Here is a 19164-nt window from a genome sequence, read left to right on the forward strand (position 1 = left end):
ATATGAGATGAAATCGGATAGAGATTAAATCGACGAGTTTTAAGAGTTTTTAAAAGTTTTAATCAAATGCTTTTATAAGATGGTATAGATAATCCCATCCTTACAAGTTACAAATGAAATACGACCTTTGTCCTTGCAAACTACCATCTTATCTTCATTTCTCTAAGTCAAATCTAATTTCACCCAAACTCAATGCTTCCCTTTTTCATCGAATTACTATACAATATAATTGACATAAATATGGTCTCAATCATGTGTCAGATTATCATCATCCAACCGCATATTTTTCAATGATCTTATAAAATCAGTTTGTTTAAACATGATCCCGGTGCATCGCTATATATTTTAAACAAGTTTCCGTGACACGCTGCATTGGAAACTACACAAGCTTATTTTTAATAATTATATATAGTTACTAATTGAATGGTAATTAGATTGGATTGGTTCGGTCTCATTAGATTTTGACTGTCATCCAAGAAGCAGCACATCCAGTTTGGATGTTGAAATCTTGGATTCAACCCAATCCAATTAGAATTGGATATCCGATTACGGCATGTCGATTTTAATTGAAACGAATGACTTTTTGTAATGTAATTGCTAATTGCTAATTGCTAATTGCATAGAGAAAATAGCTATATAATTCTTTTTGTTAAAACTTTTACATGATGTTTGTATGAGATATAAACTTGTGGGGACTGAGGCGTAATAAACATAGACAACAAGGTATGTTTGTAATAAAGCTATATTGCAGGGACCTGGGATGAATCTTAGTCCTAGGGTTTCTTGTGCGCCTCTATATATGTTTCTTTAAGTCCGCTTCTCCCCCTCTTGCATTACTCTTGCTGCAACGCCCAACTTCTGAAACCCTAGGAATCAGAGCAGCCAAGACCCGAGCAGTAACCATGGCGCAACCTAAAGTTTTGACCAACAAGGAGGCCGATATACAGATGATGTTGTCTGCCGAGGTCCATCTCGGCACCAAGAACTGTGATTTCCAGATGGAACGTTACGTATTCAAGCGCCGTAACGACGGTATAACACTGCTTATTGCTCGATTCTTATATTTTATGTATCCTAGATTTGCTTCCTGATTTTATTATGGTCGTTGATTTGGCGAATGTGCAGAGCTAGCCTCATTTCTTCCTACCTTGACTGCAAATTCAGCTATTTTTTCATGAAGGCCACCCTGTTCTGTTTAATTTACCATCAGTGATTGTTATTACCTGTTAGTTGCATAATACAAGACTGGTATACGACTAAACTCGTGTCAAACCTCTTGATTTAGCGACTTCTTAGATGACCAGGTTATTGTTGATTGCAGTGTATACAGACTTGAGTTTGTATACTATGTGGGCGAATTAAGTAGAGCTGTTGCATTTCAATACAAAGTTATTCGAGGATGTTGTTTACTCTTTATTGACTTGATTTTGGTCGTTGCCAAGGATTTATATGGTACTGCTGTTCAATCTATTTCAGGGAAGTTCTAGTAACTTGTTCATATGGGCACTAGGTTTTTATTTGTTGGAAAAAGATGTTATTTTTGTTAACAATGTAACTTCAAAAAGGTCATATGGAAGTGGGATATGCTACTTGCGATGTTTAATTATGCCATTTCTTTTGCAGTCCGTTTCTTGATTTCAGCCTATTAAACTTACATTTTGTAATTTTATTTCTTTCTCTTGCTGAGTTTGTAGCTGGACATGTTTAGAATTACTATCCGTTGAAATCTCATTAAGATTTTGATTTGGATCAGGTCTGTTCTTTTTTTTAATCTGTATACAATTCTCTTGATCCCAAAAGATGTTTTCATATTTTCTTTTTGTAGATAATCGTTGATAAAGTTTTTTTTGTTCTTGCAAACCTTTAGAATGTTACTTTGGTTTTTTACAACTTATTTTGATCATGTTATATTCTACATTGCACATATTCTCCAAACGGTGCCTTGTGTAGTCACTGTAGTTTGCTTTTTTACCTTTTGTGTTTGATGTTTCTGTTATCTTTCTTTTTCTCCGTGCAGGAATTTACATCATTAACCTAGGCAAGACATGGGAGAAGCTTCAGATGGCTGCCAGGGTGATTGTTGCCATTGAAAACCCTCAGGACATTATTGTCCAATCTGCCCGACCATATGGACAAAGGGCTGTGCTGAAATTTGCTCAGTACACAGGTTGTCATGCCATTGCTGGTCGTCACACTCCTGGTACCTTCACCAATCAGCTTCAGACATCTTTCAGCGAGCCTCGTCTCCTCATCTTGACTGATCCACGGACTGACCACCAGGTTGATTCTTTTGATTCTGTGCTATCTGTTTGTTCTTGATTGCAGATTTGCCTGATGTCATGTTCTATTGATAAAATTATGGATTTCAAGTTGCACTTTTATGATGCCAAAGTCAAGCTTACATCACTCATTTTGGTTGCCAATGCATAGTGAAAGTATATTCTGTTTTTTGTTGGTCTGACACCATTATGGATCGTTGACAGCCAATCAAGGAGGCTGCATTAGGGAATATCCCTACAATTGCTTTCTGTGATACGGATTCTCCCATGAGATATGTTGATATTGGTATCCCTGCCAACAACAAGGGTAAGCACAGCATTGGATGTCTGTTTTGGCTTCTAGCTAGAATGGTCCTGCAGATGCGAGGTGTGATCAATCAAGGGCACAAGTGGGATGTTATGGTATGCACTGGATTTCAAATTGAGCAGCATATCTTTAATAAGAATTGTGGTTTCCTGAAGTGAAATTTGTGTGTTGCAGGTTGATCTGTTTTTCTACAGGGAACCAGAGGAGGCAAAGGAACAACAAGAGGATGATGCAGCTGCCCCTGCTGATTACACAGATTATGCTGCAGGTGCACTTGGCATGGGTGACCAATGGTCAGCCCAAATTCCAGAAGCCCAATGGGCTGGTGAAATAGCCCCTCCTCCAATTGCTGGTGCCCCTGTAGCTGCAGGTGCGACTGGTTGGACTGGTGCCGAGGGTAGGGATTAAAAATCTGTATATTTGTTTTAATGCTCTTTTTGTTGACTCTTGCTTGAGTGATGATGGATTGTGTGTTTGAATTTTTATTTACAGCTTCAGTGGGTGGTGCGGATGGATGGGAAGCGGTTGCTGCTCCTGTACCTCAACCAGAAGGTGCAGCTGCAACCGGGTGGGAATAAACGGAACATTATGTTTGAATTTTTACTTTTAGTCTTTTGTTGTTGAAAACCAAACCCCAAGTATGCTGGAACTAGTACTATGAGAAATTTTTGATGGTTTTGTTATGAAAGAGTTTAATTTTGCTTTCATATGCTGCTTGTGTTGAATATGATTGGAGCTTTGATGTTTTTATATATCTGGTTTTCTTTTTTCTATTGTTGTAGCATAGCGGTTGTTATGTGTGGGTTTGGTTATTGCTTGGAATCTTTGTTTCAAATGAAAATATACAACATATAATAAGGTGGAACATGTTAGGAGAGTTAAAGGTGAGAAGTGTAAGAAAAGATGTGAACTTTTGATCATCTTTATATCTCAACTCATGGGAGATTGATCTAGTGCATCTCAGTGTATCTCAACTCATGGGAGATTGATCTAGTGCATCTCGGTGGAGATCTTTCTTATGCTTCTCGCCTTGATTTGGAATCCAACCCACATATATATATATATATATATATATATATATAATCTATTTTTTGACCTTAAACAGGAAACATATATTTAGCCACCCATGTTGACAATCTCCTTGTACATGCAGTACTCTGATGGTTCTTGACACACTATCAAAAACCAAGAACGAGGTCGATCCTAGCCACATGTAAAATATGTTCTCTTACGTTTGTTTTTTTTTTTTTAATAATAATATTAATATATCTTCTCTAATAACATTATTACTAAGTATTTATTATTTAAGAATATTGCATATATATATATATATATATATATATATATATTCATTACTAAATAAATACCAACTCCAAAATGGTGTTTAATAAATTTAATCAATACAAAATATTATTTACTTGGATCAAATATTGTTTTGTTTATTTGATTATAAATAGAGGAAATAGCAGGAAAATTAATCTACTAAACTTGTAAAAAAAGGTTTAAAAATCTTAAATTGTTAAGTAAATGAAATTCTTTAGAAGCGATAAAATTTAAGAGTGCAAATTTTGTTCAAATATCTTTTGTTGGTGATTGTCGTCTATAAGTCATCGTCTTTTGTTAGTGATTGTCGTCTATAAGTCATCGTCTTTTGTTGGTGGCTTTGCTAAATATTGGTTTCCTTCTTGGTCGGCTATATCATCATCCAAGTCAAGTGATTGTTGCATTGCATCATAACTATCCTTGTGCATCATGCCACTAAAAGAAAAAAAGACAAAGTGGTGCTCGCTTGGACAATTAGTCCTTGGCCAAAATCGAAAAAATGTGCTTCCTTCTCTTTCCATTCCACCATATACATAACAAAGTTGACCTCATATAAGTACTTAGTTCTAACAAGCTTGGTTAATTATTTTGCCTTTTCTTCCTACTCTAGAATAGATGGCCCTTTACCATTATCTAAAACGTTAGAGACAAAATTTGTATTATCAAATTTATCATTATATGCCTCAAAAAGAAGTCGTAAAAAGCTACATATCATTATATGCCTCAAAAAGAAGTCGTAAAAAGCTACAAAAGCTGAATGCAGACTTTATTTGACAAGTTCTATTTCAATGTGGGAAACAACAATCGCTACATTCTTATCGTTTTAATTTCATCACCATAAATAAATATATTTAACAGTGACCTTTTTAAGTAACACAAATTCTAAACTACGGGATATGTTAAAAAGTATCATAAATCCATTGTTACAACCTTTTCTTTTAATTCCATGGTTTATTGAACAATTGTTCCTTCACCATTTATTTTTCATGAGATTCGTTTACACAAAAAAGGGATTGGGATTGTAACAGGCAAGAAACTGTGTCTGTAAAATAATAATAATAATATATTTACAAAGATTCACACACACACACACACACACACATATATATATATATATATATATATATATATATATATATCTCCTAAGTTTTGTTTTTTAAACAGCAACCAACCAAGAAAGCAAGCAAGCAACTATAGCAATCTGTTGTTTCTTCTAAATTTCTTGTCCTAGGCTAGCATTTTATTTGTGAGGAGCAACCCACATCCTTTGGACGGGATGGATGAATCGAATGGCCGATGGCTTTCCGTTAACAAATTTATTTCTCAATTCCAAAACTTAAGGGAACCACATTCCTCCATGAATCACCCATTTCACAAATCCATCTGGGTATTCTCCTTCCTCACCTCCCCCATCTCCCTGTTCCTGTCCCTGTCCCTGTCCAACAACATTATCACTGTTACATTTCACAAATCCATCAGGGTATTATTCATCAATATGTTTGCTATTAGAAAGAAACTCACCTTCACGTTCAGAGATAAGTCTGAATCACATGTCCCCACCACATTCTCAGATGACTCATCACCAACTATCAGTGTAGATCTGCATGCAAGTATTTATTACTACTGATAAAACAATGGAGGAGAGAAGAGAAAATGCACATTACCATTACCTTTCATATGCTTCATCTTCACATGAATTTCCAGATGAAGAGAGCCATTCCACATCAAGAAAATTAGAACAGTTAATAGAATCCAAACGTTTATTGTAGAATATGTGATCACTGTTGGGATAATCTTCAGAATGACCATCTAGGAGCAGCTGTCGACGAGACATAGAGGCTGTATACCTGCACACCTTACAAGCCTTAGAAACATTCAAACTAATTTCACATGTTCAATATCCACTCGTATTATTTCCAAAAGCCCACAAGAATTATCATGTCAATATAATAATATCCAACAAACCTTGGATAAGATGAATCACTTTCACAAGTTGAGATTTCAGGTGATGATTCTGATAGGCCTTTTCTGCTATCTTGTGCTTTTTCAGGCTCAATGACCGAGCTGGCTTCACACAGACCGTCTGACAATGACCTTTTAAATGGCCGCCTGCATATGCACAAGGTATAACTATGACAGGACATAACAAGTCTGGCGTAACAAGATTTTGTGCTATTTTCTTCATTACACCTTCTCTTCAAGGCATAGGACGTAGTATCTCAAGAGATTTGCCCTTTTCTTTTGTTTAGTTTTAGGATTTTCCACTATTCTTTATTCTGTAGAAAAGATGTGTCACAATAAGCAAGCAAATACCACAACAATATCAAAGCATTGTACCTTGTGTTTTCCTGAAATAGATTAGAACCACGGCTTCCAACATTGTAATGCTGGTCAGAGTCCAATTCCCATAATGCAGGTTTACCAAGTTGTGGCTGATAATGACCCAGGAACCTGCCCAAACAACAACCCAATTGAAAATCGAAGAGAATGCTATGACAGGTAACTAGACGTAGATTCTAGATGAAGGAAGCAGCAATTGCTGTGACCCGTCTCTCTTTGATCTCGATCCAATGAGCACCATAACTTCTAGATTGGAGACATAACGAAATCTAAGACACCTCAAAACATCAGTACTTAGATAAAAGATCAAGTCCCATCCACAAGTCTTAGATGTATATTTATACATGCACACACACGCACACACACACACACACACATATATATATATATATATATATATATATATATATATATATATAGAACACATGATTGCAGGTACATACATGACAATATTTCACTAAAGAAACTATAGAAATGAAGTTCAGATGAAGCATGGTTTAACTTACACATTAATAGCATCCTGCTTTTCAGCATCCATGTATGCATTACTGTAGTAGCGCTGTAGAGTTCTAAAGAATTCCTGGGACTGAGTTGCTGCTTTCCATTGACCTCTTCGCTGACTAAATATCTGTATAACAAAATTTAGTGAATATGAACTTTAACAGAATAATGCTACCAGTTCCTCCAAAGAAGTTAAATGGACATCCTTCTAAACATCCTGTTCTAAGTATGAAGAAGATAGCCTAGCAATGCTGATGCAACCTGATTTAACTAGGATTATGCTATAAACTCTTCCATTTGACATGACAGCAATGGCAGATTATGGAAGGCAGCAAAACTATAAGCACAGTCAGCAGAAGGTGAAGAAAAACTATTGTCAAAAATATGGGAATAGAAAGGATCTTTATTTAACACTCCCACGCCTAACCATATATCTTAATCATCAGTGCATATCATCTACTGATATGGATAAAAGGATCCAACATTAGAAAAACTCTATAATAGATCCCCACCATACACAAGGCAAGATAGGCTTCAGGTTCATTTAACACTTTATTGGCTGAGTATTCCAACAAGAGATCAAAATGTTACATAAGAACTATCAATGATTTTTCATTGATTTCCTGTGACCTCTCTAAAATGTAACCACTTACATAAAACTGTCCTTGCAGATGCATAGAAATCACACGTATGCGTCATAAAGATCATGGCACCATGAAACATCCATATTTGATTGAATAAACATTTAACATGGTCTCAGATAGTGGTAACATCACTTCACTACCTTATTGTGAGCTGCAGATCCACCATACTGAAGTGCTAGGGTGTCACCCATTTTCTCATAAACCCCCATCAAATCATCTGCTAGAGGAGAATCCAGCTCAATAGCTGGGGAATCTATATATCCTAAAGCATGCAATTGATGGCCAAGTGCAGCCCAACCATAGGCATATTGGGCAACATTTGTTCGATCCAAACAATCTATACAATTTGTTCTCAGGACCCCTGTCTGATATTTAGGAGGCTTCATCCTGACTTTCCTATTTGCATTGCTGCTATCATGACTAACTACGTTATTTAAGCCGTCAGCATCACTGGTCTCAGTACCATGCTTCTGCGAACAACAATGATTACCACCTTCGTCCCTGTATCATTGGTTACAAAGAAGGGTTGATGGTTAAAATCTAACAGCAAACATTAACAGTAATGGAATTGCACAAGCTCAAAAATTATCTAGCAATGAATTGAATAAGATAGAAATATGCATTGCACCATTGAGGCAAGTAATAAAGTAATTGATAAGGCTACTCATTCATGACCATAAGTTCATGAATTTGAATAACAGAAACCAACTCTTTTGCTGATTGCAAGAGAAAGTCGAGGAGCCACAGTGTGCCACATTCACCCCCTATTGGAAGCTGCAGCTGTCTATTTCACTTCAACATTTTTATTTGAGCAGCAATCTCTATTTAAAACCCACAAATTCATATTATAGATGGAAAACCTTCTCCCAAACAATTATGCAAAATGGTTTATTATTTCACCCCAGAGTTATGATAGAAATCATGAAAACATAAAGAGTCTATGCTGAAGAAAGAAGTATGTTCAGGGTTAACTTACTCAGAACGCTCCAGTAACTCTTCAGACTTTGAAATTGGGTTTACTTGACAATAGAAGAAACCCGTTAGGTTCAACGCATAAGTAGCCACTTTGCCCAAAAGTGCCAACACATTTGTAGATCTACTGGAAAACCAAATACAGAAAAACGAGTCATGGTCAGAGCAATTATTTCAGAAAAAGGGCAAAAACTGTGGAAGAGTTGAAGGAAATGTACTTTCTGGAATATTTGTTTAGATCCCAGTGAAGAAACTTCAAGCGGCTTTCCTCAGGTAAATCTTTATTAATCGACTCAATAGCATTAGCAAATTCCACACGGAGGAGGGATTCCCTGGGTTTCTTTTCTCTGGTCTGCAAAAAGAAACCATGATGGATATAACCAAAAGAAACCAATGGCAGAGAGTCTACAGGTCAGACATAAATTGAATGAAACACATATAATCGATAGGCATGTTTTTTACCTTAACTAAATTCAATATAATAATTGGATTCCCATATCTCATGAAAAGATTCTGGAAGTGAAGCCTGGTGGCTTCATAATTATGGTCTTCCTTTGACACTAAATGAATAAAGAAAATAGTTAACAAACTAAATAGCGAACACAAAGTTAAACAATCTGAGTGTTCTTTATGCTTACAGACGATATCAGGCTTCATATTCAACCGTGAAGTTTCTTGCGACCAGAACAGGGGTATTGAACCACGATTTTGAACAATAGAACTTATTTGCACAGGACATCCTTCTGGAACATCTTCAAACACTATCTGTTCGGTTTCAACATCATTGGCAACACAACCCTTCTCATTCACCCCTCTTTTCAAGTATCTACACCATTACGTAGAGAAAATGAGTGACAATAGCCTTGAGAAATAAATAAGCCTCCCAAATACGGATGCACATAGTATGCATGGCATTCATGCAACTCATCAGTCCGAGTTTCCCCTTTTTCGCCCAAAGAACAAAGGGGGTGGAAAAAGAATGATGAAAATAAAATACAAAAATTGAACATCAGAAGATCACTCTGATATGATGACTATGACAGTAGTCATCTTATCTAACTGTCCTGAACTCCCAGATATGCCCACATTGGACCGCTACTTAGTGCTGCATTACATATTTGAGCACACATACTGAAACAGATCATATATATGGAAACATACAAATATATATATATATATATATATATATATATATATATCAAATAATAACGATGAGCACTGATATCAGCAAATGTATATATAAAGCAGCCGTTTCAGTTGCAGTCGGAAAATGCTAAATGATCCAAAATCAAAGGTGATCAAACCTGGTTCCAGCATAATGGCGAGACCGTCTCGCAATGAGAGTCAACTTGAAGTCCTTTTCAGATATTAAAAGTTTAACCTAATTTTACAAAAATGAAAAGAAACATGACATGTTTATTAGCTGCTCAACCATCAGCAAGTATATAAAGCATGTTTTTATGAAGTAACGTTACAGAAGCATATAAATCACACAAACATGTTTCTATTTCAGGAAATATTTAACGGTAAAAACATAATACAGTTGCATAATTACATTCTTGTCCAGCTATCTTTCTGCATTGTGAAAGTAATTATGCCAGACAGAACTTGCAACAGATGACTTGACAAATATAACAGCATTATACTAATAGATTCATGGATTTGGTAAAAGAAATTGTAACTTTCGAGTTTTACCAAGTCATATTAACGTTTGTCCATCTATTACTGGTTCTGGGATCTTTTAATAATAAAGATACCTGTTTGAAGAATCCATAAACTAGTGCTACCGTCCAGAGGTTATTCTTCAGCTGATTGTGGATTGCAGTAGTCAAAAACTCATTCCAGACAAACATGGTGTCATGAGCACCCTGGCCTGATCCATGACTAGACAAGTTCTTTTGAAAGCTATGCATGACATGGTAGGAGTAGCTGAAAAAGAAGTCCTTTGTAAGATCCACCGAGCACAGGAGCTTCTTGTATCTATTCAATAAAAAAATATTAAAAGCAAAGTAAACGTCAACAAGTCCAATTGAATGCTTAAAAATATATAACTGAAAATGCAAAAGCTGCAGCCTTTAAAAACTTGGAACATAATTAGATAGTCAGCAATAAAAATGCTTTTCCCATGAAACCCTGATGATACCTTGTTTCATTCAACAGTTTAAACTAACATCACAACGGCAATGGACTTCGCCCTGTAATTCGCAGGAAGTACACTGGCAAAATATGCCCCCTATGAAACAATAGTGACTAGAGGGAGTGTAAAAAAAGAAAAAAGGAAAAAAAGCACTATGTATCTGCTAAGATTTAGCGTTAAATATAGGGTAAGTGAATTATTTGTAATTGATACTCGACATTTAAACTGGACAAGCAATATACATAGAACTATTCGAATAGCACAAGGTAATCTAAAAATTAGAAAAACCCATATCTCGATTTAACGTAGAGGGCCATGCATATAGCGCAAAGATTACCTCAACCATGGTAAGCTTGTATGTTATCATAGGAAGAAGCTCAAAGGGAGAGACTAGACGTCCAAAAAACAATATATCAAGTTATAAATTTAAAAAAAAAAACATAAACGGAAAACAACTCAGGTTGAAGTCAATGCTTATCATGATACAATGGTTAACAAGTATTTCTGGCTTCTAACAGCTTTGTGCCTCCTGGAAAATACCAAGTACACTTTACATTTACATGCAGAATTGACGAAAGACCTGTTCTCATTCTTAGAATAAGCCACACTGTGTGCACTAGTAGAATTGGGAATCGGTAAGATCGCGCTCTTAGTAATCGCATACACTGCATGACCACAAATTACACCAATCTTCCTTCTTTTCGTAATAAGCAGCATGTAATGAGGTCCCAAAAACTTTACGAATCCTATAATAAGGAAAAAAACAGACTAGTGAGAACCATGATCAGTTTAATACATACTCATTGAATTGACAAACTTCAGAATGAAGCATACCAACAATGCCGTAACATACGGTGACAAATTTAAGCCCCCCTGTGGACTTATTTCCTTCATGGATACGCTTTAGCAGGTCACAACATTCAATTTCTGTGTACACTGTAGAATCTTCAACAATGTTTAGCTCGAAAGCTTCTAATCTTACAATCTTTAATACTCTCCAAACTGATCTGTTCTTATTGCGTCCAATCATATAAAAGTTCTGTTGCAAGAACAGAATGTAATCAACATCTAGTGACTGTAGCAATCACATAAAGAATCTGACAGAAAGCTGGAGACAGATAATTATGAAAGACAATCTAATTACCAGGGAAAGAATTATTTTCACATGTTGTGCTAAAAAATACCTCATTGTGCAAGAGTGAGAAATCATCATTGTGAAAAAAGAGATCATATCAAAATGCATTGCCTAAGGAAGCATTCTATGCACAATAGATGCAGAGCAATAGCTAGAACTACAAAATCACGGACATCAACTTTGAAGGAAATCAGTAAACTGACCACATGAACGTGATTGGACTCGGGAGATAAGAAATTGATCAACCTCTTTTTGTAAAGCTACGTATGGCTAACATACTGGGGGGAACAGGAGGGCATTATGGCATGTCATGTTTTCTTGTTATTCCTAGCATCTAAATAACAGTAAAAATAAATGCGATATCGTGATCTGGTAAGTTCCAAAACCTAGAATCTAATCATCACAATAAAAAAGGAAGCTGATTTGACAGATCTACCAAATTTGCTTTACCATATAGCGACAATAGGTTCCGGCCGTTCCTCACATGCATAACAAGAAGTTCACTTGTTCATTATTAGTCTCTAAGTCAAAAGGGGGACATTATCGTATATTCATCTCTAGGTTAAAGACTCGAACCTGAGCCCTGCGACACACAGAGGTTCGTCAGATGACAGCAATAATAATCCTAAGCCAAGCAAAGAACTCGATTAGCAATTGGCGAGTCCCTACTTAACTGAAATCACATGGGTGTCTTAAAGATCCTGATGATCGGCACACCAGGATTAAGGTGGCTCTTTGTCTGACTGTTCAATCAATGAACTTTTAAGGAAATAAGGGCCATCAATCTTGTAAAGGTTGATGATGAAGGTAGAAGATGGGATGTTATTACCTTGTATCATCCCCCTACAGACATAAATGCAATAACCAAAGGGTAGCATTAACACTAGATGTCCAGAATACAATATATGCATACATAGAATAAGCACAAACAAGAATAGGAATGATGAAATCATAATTGTTTGACCTGATGCAAACACTTAAGATGGGGATATGGGCATAAAGGATACAGAAATCGGCATGAAGGTTGACTTGAGAAGAATAGTAAAAATTAGATTACAGAGATGTATGGGGTTGAAGAGAGAAGGGATATACCGAACGAGTCTCGTAAAGTCTGAATTTTTGCAGATGGCCATTCTCAACTTTGGGAATCTCTCTGATCCAAGGATGTAGGTCCGTCTGTGAAGCCATGGTGTATGGAAGCGAAGCCCGAGCCTCAAAGCCCGGGCTCTATAACATAAACAAACAGAGATTGGGGGGGAGGGGTGAAGATTGAGGCGCTGTAGATGATAAAGAAGTTGAAATCAGAGCGTATGATGAAAATCAAGAAAATCTTGGAAAGAAGATAATCTGGATACCTGGGATTGAAGTGGAATCTGTGGGTGATGATGAAAAGTGAAGTTGTAGATCAGAAAACGGTAGCGATGATGGAGGGATTGGTAAAGAGAGATAGAATTTAGGTATTTTGGTGGCTGGCAAAAGATCGGAAGAGCAAAATCCCAAATGATTGTGTTGTGTAAATGTAATTTCTATATTCCCGCTAACCTTATTTTCCCTAATTCTCACGTGTCCTCCTCCTCTTCTTCTTCTTCCATCTCTATTTCTATTTTTCCTTTTTTTTTTTTTTTTTCTGCATTTTCTCGAGAATTAGGATAGAGAACAAGGATATTAAATGACATTGGGAAAACAAATTATTTCAGCTATCATATCTTCATTACATTATACAATATCTTTTTTTAAAAGAATATGTACGAAAGGAAAAAAAAAACATATTTTTTTTATACCATTTTCATTATNATGTAATTTCTATATTCCCGCTAACCTTATTTTCCCTAATTCTCACGTGTCCTCCTCCTCTTCTTCTTCTTCCATCTCTATTTCTATTTTTTCTTTTTTTTTTTTTTTTTTTTAATTTCAATAACAATAACAATATATGGTAATGTTTCTATGAGAAAAAAATAATTACAAAATATTCCAATATCATATCTTCATTACATTATACAATATCTTTTTTTAAAAGAATATGTACGAAAGGAAAAAAAAAACATATTTTTTTTATACCATTTTCATTATTATAAGTTAGTTATGTCATAGTTTATTCGTTAGCCATATTTGCAAAATCATATGATTAGATCCACAACAAGCGCTAGAAGAACCAATGGTTGAAAGACAAATAGGTCGAGAACACAATATCTTACTAACAGCAAAATAATTCAAATTTTTAACAACAATGAGATGAAAGAATAGTTGTAAAATTATAAAATAAGTTTGTGCGTACGATGCAACATTAGAGCATATTTATGACATTTAATGCTATGGAAAGCATGGCCTCCTTATTTTGCTTCATATCTAATCAAACATTTGGTCGTTAAAACGACTTATTGATCTACATGTTTTTTAAATTCAAATTTACAATTTATTATTGTATGCATAATACTTGTTAAGGTTTTATGATTGTACTTTGTAAATGTGCGTTTGGTACATTGGATAGAACGTGACATAACAAAACATAGATCTCTATTTCATGTTTGACAAGACTTTAATGTGAAACAAATCTATTTCACCCCTATTCCATGGAACAAGGTGGAAAAATGTAAAACAGACTCATATTTTACCAATAAACGCTCAAAATAAAACTCAGTTCTCGTCTAAAACATCAAACAAGTCTCATTTTTACATTTTATTCATTCAATAACTTTTATTTTTTGTGTTTGATGCTTTTTAAACTTTTATTTTATTGTCTTCAAAATATTATTTTTATATGCTTTATATATATTTTATTAATTCATGTAATTTATTTTGTGTTAATAATAAAAATAATGATCAGAGATAATAACAAAATTGGAATTTACATAAACTTTTTTATTTTGGTTTTATTTTAATTATTTTGATGAAAATTTTCTAATAATATATTTTGTTATAAAAATTATTATATTTTAATAAATTATATATATATATATATATATATATAAACTCATTATAGGTAAATTGGTCATTTTATTTATTTTGTTATATTCAATTCTATCTTACCAATCGCTGAACAATTATCTTATGCTATCCTGTCTTTACAACAAACGCACTCTAAAAATAATTGATAATATAACTAACGAGCATGTTCAAATAATATTAATTTAGATAATGTTCATATATTTAGAGTTGATTTTTAAAATGAAGTTTATGACAAAAAAACACAACCGGTAAAATGAGAATATATTTAGAGTAAATTAAGTTTTTCCGTCTATGTTGTTTGTTGAAATCATTTTATTACGTTTTTGAAATTACAATTTTTTTTTTTTTGTGTGTGTTTATAGTTTATAATTTATTTTTATTTATTTGAATTCTTATATTTAAAAATAATGTTTTGTCTTGATAGATACAATTATAAAGTAGAGATAAAAAGTAAAATTTTGATGAAATAGGAAATTGATAACAAACCATAACCATGGGGAGGGGAGGAAAAAGCATAATTTAGTTATGGAAAACACGTGTGAAAATGGAATAATTGATGAATTCAATTATTACATTTTGAACTGTCATTTTCTACTTTCCAATTTTAAAATTAAACGTGATGAACATAATTTTATAATCAAGAATTAAGAATTAAGAATTAAGAAAGATGAATATATAATTATGTTGTTGTTTGAATGCTTATGAATTTAATTAAAATGGATATTTAAGTCATAAATAATATTAGTATTTGTTGAATGATATATGTTAAAGAAAAGTAGTCATATTTACATTTCAACATCGATTCATATTCAACAAGGAACAATAAGCATGCGTAATTAAGTTATGTAAGAGAAAGCCAAATATATACATATTAATGAAGTCAATTTTAGGTAAGCAATCATATTATTTCTTATTGTTAAAATCATACAAGTATACTCATAGGAATATGCTCGTTACAAATGCTATTTCAATAATTGACGCAAAATATATAATATATATATATATATATATATCATAGTCAAACACGATATTTATAATTACAATTACAATTATGAAGATGAAGATGAAACTCATAAAATTGAAAGAAACCACATCCTTCATTCTGCAAATATATATATATATATATATATATATATATATATATTTAAAAGCTAGCTCTTGATGATTTTAATAAATATTAGGATTAGGCCATCCTTGTTTCAAACAAGTGCTTCAAGTTGTAGGGCGATGCCTCTTTCAAATCCCCCTTCCACCACCTCTCTGCAAATTGCCGGCTCGCCACTTCATTCGGATGATTCGAATCGAAGAATAGATAGTCGCTTGCATTCTCACACAGATCGAACTCCGCTGCTCCTCTCTTCCCTCCACAGCTATAGATCCCACCAAACGGACCACTACCACAACATGCACTCTCTCCAACCTTGAACCCTAATTCATTCCACACCATCAATATATATATATCATTCCAATTTCAATTTCATTTTCGATTTCAATTTCAACCCAATTTTACCATATCTTGATGGCTCCTTCATCCTCTTGCTAATGGCCGTCGATAGATCGTATTTTGAGTACATGAATCCTTCCAATTGCTTCTCCAGCTCTTGGAATTTCTTCCAAACTAACTCATTATGCAGACTTGCTATCATTTCAATCTCTTCGCTGCAACTATTGTCTGCCCGTCCTGCACGAATGCTTGGCCAACACCCTAGTGGTGGCACCGTAACAATTCCAAATTTCCTTCCTCCTTTCCCATGGATTCCCTTTTTTATTTTTTATTCAACCTTTTTAGCAAAGAATCAAACATATCAGAGTTCCATTTTTACGTAAAAGGAACAAAATCTTACCTTGATCACATCCGTCAAGTTTCCAATCACCATTTTCACGTATTCTTCATGGGTATAGGGATAAACAATACTTTCGTTGTTGCCCACGGGGCTCAGATAGTCGTTGCCTCCGCAGCTAAACAAGTAGACGGCATCAGACAGCAGCTGCTCGGCTTTTGCATCACCTAAATTCTGCCTAAAATCTTCCTCTACATCTCCGAAATACTCTAGCTGTGTTTTAAGGTCAACCACCTACAATGTTATTCAACCTTCTTTTTTATATGATGCAGAACAACAGATAGGGTAAATGGGTATTTCACTTGCAGAAATTTCTTAAAATACATACAAATCCAGCATGGCTTTCAACTAATGCACCAGCTCCTCCCGACGCAAAGTTTGCTCCGTATACAAATTCATGATGCCGGGGATCCAGATACGCCGGAATGAGCGGCAGTCCTGCATACTCAGCTGCTAACACAAGCAAAGTTAAGGAATCAGCATAAAAGAAAGAAAGATTTGTTTGAGATATTCTCACCGATGAAATCAGGGATGAGACGGCCATCGGAGAATCTCCCAGTTGGAGGATCGAAGTATGATTCACCATAGGGCCAAAAGTTGGCTTGGAATTCCGCACTAGTGTTTATGTAGTTGTTGTTTCCAGGATCGAAAAGCGAATCACCAAAAATGAAGAGCGCAACATGTTTGTTGAGATGCTCCTGACAAGTCAGGCAACCTGTAACAATCAACAGACAAGAAACAAGAACAAGTGGGAGACCCAGCTGGGCATTTGCAACAGCCATTGAGGTCTAAAACCTGATCTTCAATCTTCACCCTCACAAGTCGGTTGGCTTTTCAATTATGAGCATAGTTTAATCGGCAAAATAAGTCTAGAGTTGAGCCGACACTTTTGAAACATAAACAGTAAACAATATATATGTATATAATATGCCCTTTTTTTCTTTACAATATAGATAGGATCAAACATCACAAAAATAAAATAATATTATATGGGAAATTGTCAATGTAGCAGAGTTTTGAGATTGTAAGTTCCTCTGGTGGGTTTTTGGTTCCATATTTGATGGGCCATTTCTTTGTAAACTCTTTCGGTCAGATGATAAGAGTCCCAAAACACATACTCGTTAGGATTCTCACACACTTGATACTCGGTCACCGGCCTCTTCCCTCCACAGCTGAACGTTCCTCTAAACCGCCCTGTTCCGCAGCACGCTGTTTTCCCTTCCTTGTAACCTAAACATCATTTCATCACTCGGGTGGCTGTCAATTCTAAAAATCCGAGTAGCATTTGTTAGAGAACACATACCGTATTTGGACGGATGTTTCAGTCTATGCTTGAGGTTGCTATTGAAATCGTATAGCAAATATTTAAATCCATGCAGCTCTTCTGCTAATCTTTTTAGTGACTTGGTGAGTGCTTTGTTATGTAGTTTTGCTAGCAATGAAGCTGCTTCTATGCACCCACCAGAGTCAGTTGGTGGATTAAGAATTATCCTGATCCCCGGAAGACAACCCAATGGACCCAAATTGAGAAACCCGAATTTTCTGCCTCCTCTTTTGTGCAACTCCTGTAAAAACTTGATTAATGCCAAATCTACAAACACTCCATTCTATATATATATTCAAGTAGAGAGACGATTTACTTTGATGGCGATTGTCAAATTGCCAATAACAATTTCTATGAGTTTAGAGCTGGAGTAGGAGGAGTTGAAACGGGTGGAATTGGTAATCAAGTAGGGGCTTAAGTAATCGTTTGTTCCAATGCTAAACAAGTAGACAGCTTTTGACAATGTGTTGTTGGCCTCGACATTGCCATACATCTTTCTCAATCGATTCTCCACCCTCTTGTGATACCTTATCTGAGTTTGAAGACTAATTACCTGTCACATCATCAATACAAAAATATTCGTATATTTTTAAACGTTGAAAATTTCATTCTTCTTATGTAGCTTAATGTTGCTGTAGGTGTAAATTAACTTGTTTATAGCGCACGCAATTCAAGAGAAATTTGCTTCTTGGAAGCCACAAAAATGGGTACGTTTTCTGATCGCATCTAACCCATAATACTACCCTGAAGGTCATGGATTCAAGTGTCAGTGGTGTGTCTACTATTGTTTGTTTAGATGCTGCACTTGTTTAGAACACCAATTATGAATTCGATTAGAATCCTTATGTTGGAATGGTTTCTGGCATGAATCTTATGCTACACAAGTATATTTTAAGCATTCAAAAAAGATAAATTAATGTAGTGGTGGGTTATAGCTACGGATCCCTGACCCATCACCAATCTTTAGGCCCTGTTTGTTTTTCTTAAAAATCACTTAATTGCCTCTTAAGTCTGACCGATTCAGACCTAGAGGAATTAAGTGCGTTTGTTTTTTTTTTGAATTAAGTGCTTAATTCATCTGATTAGGTCTGATTTATTTAGAGGTAAAACATTCTCTGAATTCCTCTTAACGCCTCCATCTCCTACGCTCCGGCCCTCTCATCTCGCTCTCGCCTTCGCCCCTCTCCATCTCTCATCTCGCTCTCGCCTTCGGCCCTCTCATCTCTTGAATGTATTAAAAGTATATGGTAGTTTACAAATGGTTTAAATGATTGGATATTTCAGTTAAATTTAATTGAAATAAATTGATTCAGATTTCAGACTTCAGCACCACCTGTCAGTTTACAAAAACAAACAGTCTTATTGATTCAGATTTCAGATTCAGATTTCAGATGGAAAAACAAACAGTCTGACTG

The 19164-nt window shown here is 35.1% G+C and overlaps 4 protein-coding genes across 10 annotated transcripts in view; 1 reads left to right on the forward strand and 3 right to left on the reverse strand.

Annotated features, from left to right (window-relative positions):
• The first annotated feature begins 836 nt into the window (after positions 1-836).
• Positions 837-3295, forward strand: LOC112511856 (40S ribosomal protein SA-like). Its single transcript, XM_025117678.1, has 5 exons — positions 837-1032; positions 2018-2280; positions 2484-2681; positions 2761-2983; positions 3079-3295. Exons 1-5 carry the CDS (start codon positions 903-905, stop codon positions 3162-3164), a joined length of 900 nt encoding a protein of 299 aa, XP_024973446.1. The 5' UTR covers positions 837-902; the 3' UTR covers positions 3165-3295.
• A 1761-nt stretch (positions 3296-5056) lies between these two features.
• On the reverse strand, positions 5057-13212 carry LOC112511852 (phosphoinositide phosphatase SAC2-like). Of its 6 annotated transcripts, none has more exons than XM_025117669.1 (17): positions 12994-13212; positions 12731-12915; positions 11338-11542; positions 11084-11249; positions 10124-10346; positions 9671-9747; positions 9005-9192; positions 8829-8926; positions 8585-8718; positions 8371-8490; positions 7535-7895; positions 6756-6877; positions 6247-6360; positions 5875-6018; positions 5580-5756; positions 5431-5509; positions 5057-5344 (listed from the first exon to the last, which is right to left on the reverse strand). In XM_025117669.1, exons 2-17 carry the CDS (start codon positions 12824-12826, stop codon positions 5246-5248), a joined length of 2403 nt encoding a protein of 800 aa, XP_024973437.1. In that variant the 5' UTR covers positions 12827-12915; positions 12994-13212; the 3' UTR covers positions 5057-5245. The 6 variants fall into 6 exon arrangements, with proteins under 6 accessions (XP_024973437.1, XP_024973436.1, XP_024973438.1 ...); XM_025117668.1 differs by having other exon boundaries at positions 8371-8493; XM_025117670.1 differs by lacking the exons at positions 12731-12915; positions 12994-13212 and adding exons at positions 12089-12221; positions 12313-12724 and having other exon boundaries at positions 8371-8493.
• Positions 13213-15721: 2509 nt separating this feature from the next.
• Positions 15722-17394, reverse strand: LOC112511855 (GDSL esterase/lipase 1-like). Its single transcript, XM_025117677.1, has 5 exons — positions 16943-17394; positions 16754-16875; positions 16429-16659; positions 16095-16344; positions 15722-16012 (listed from the first exon to the last, which is right to left on the reverse strand). The coding sequence occupies exons 1-5, from the start codon at positions 17205-17207 to the stop codon at positions 15768-15770; spliced, it is 1113 nt and encodes a 370-aa protein (XP_024973445.1). The 5' UTR covers positions 17208-17394; the 3' UTR covers positions 15722-15767.
• The window catches only part of LOC112511854 (GDSL esterase/lipase 5-like), a 3517-nt gene continuing 1681 nt past the window's right edge, over positions 17329-19164 (reverse strand). The window contains exons 3-5 of one of the 2 annotated variants that reach the window (XM_025117674.1): positions 18066-18302; positions 17729-17990; positions 17329-17655 (exon numbers count right to left, since the gene is read on the reverse strand). In XM_025117674.1, the coding sequence (XP_024973442.1) occupies positions 17426-17655; positions 17729-17990; positions 18066-18302 (729 nt within the window). In that variant the 3' untranslated portion in view covers positions 17329-17425. The remainder of the gene's footprint in view (positions 17656-17728; positions 17991-18065; positions 18303-19164) is intronic. The other variant, XM_025117675.1, reaches the window with a different exon arrangement.

This window comes from Cynara cardunculus (assembly GCF_001531365.2).
Source record: "Cynara cardunculus var. scolymus isolate 2C chromosome LG 4, CcrdV1, whole genome shotgun sequence".
In the NCBI taxonomy this organism is placed as follows: Eukaryota; Viridiplantae; Streptophyta; class Magnoliopsida; order Asterales; family Asteraceae; genus Cynara; species Cynara cardunculus.

Bases quoted from the DNA above. Each gene is read 5' to 3' on its own strand.
- LOC112511855 (XM_025117677.1), bottom strand. From the start codon at position 17,207: ATGGCTGTTGCAAATGCCCAGCTGGGTCTCCCACTTGTTCTTGTTTCT. The intron at 16,345-16,428 runs GTAAGATTTTGT...AAAATAAAAAAG, and splicing joins ACTTGACGGATGTGATCAAG to GGAATCCATGGGAAAGGAGG. The intron at 16,013-16,094 runs GTAAAATTGGGT...GGAATGAATTAG, and splicing joins GAAGGAGCCATCAAGATATG to GGTTCAAGGTTGGAGAGAGT.
- LOC112511852 (XM_025117668.1), bottom strand. From the start codon at position 12,826: ATGGCTTCACAGACGGACCTACATCCTTGGATCAGAGAGATTCCCAAA. The intron at 9,193-9,670 runs GTTTGATCACCT...GTAATGGTGTAG, and splicing joins CGCCATTATGCTGGAACCAG to ATACTTGAAAAGAGGGGTGA. The intron at 5,345-5,430 runs GTGAGTTTCTTT...GTTGTTGGACAG, and splicing joins ACTTATCTCTGAACGTGAAG to GGACAGGGACAGGAACAGGG.
- LOC112511856 (XM_025117678.1), top strand. From the start codon at position 903: ATGGCGCAACCTAAAGTTTTGACCAACAAGGAGGCCGATATACAGATG. The intron at 1,033-2,017 runs GTATAACACTGC...TTCTCCGTGCAG, and splicing joins ATTCAAGCGCCGTAACGACG to GAATTTACATCATTAACCTA. The intron at 2,682-2,760 runs GTATGCACTGGA...TGTGTGTTGCAG, and splicing joins GGCACAAGTGGGATGTTATG to GTTGATCTGTTTTTCTACAG.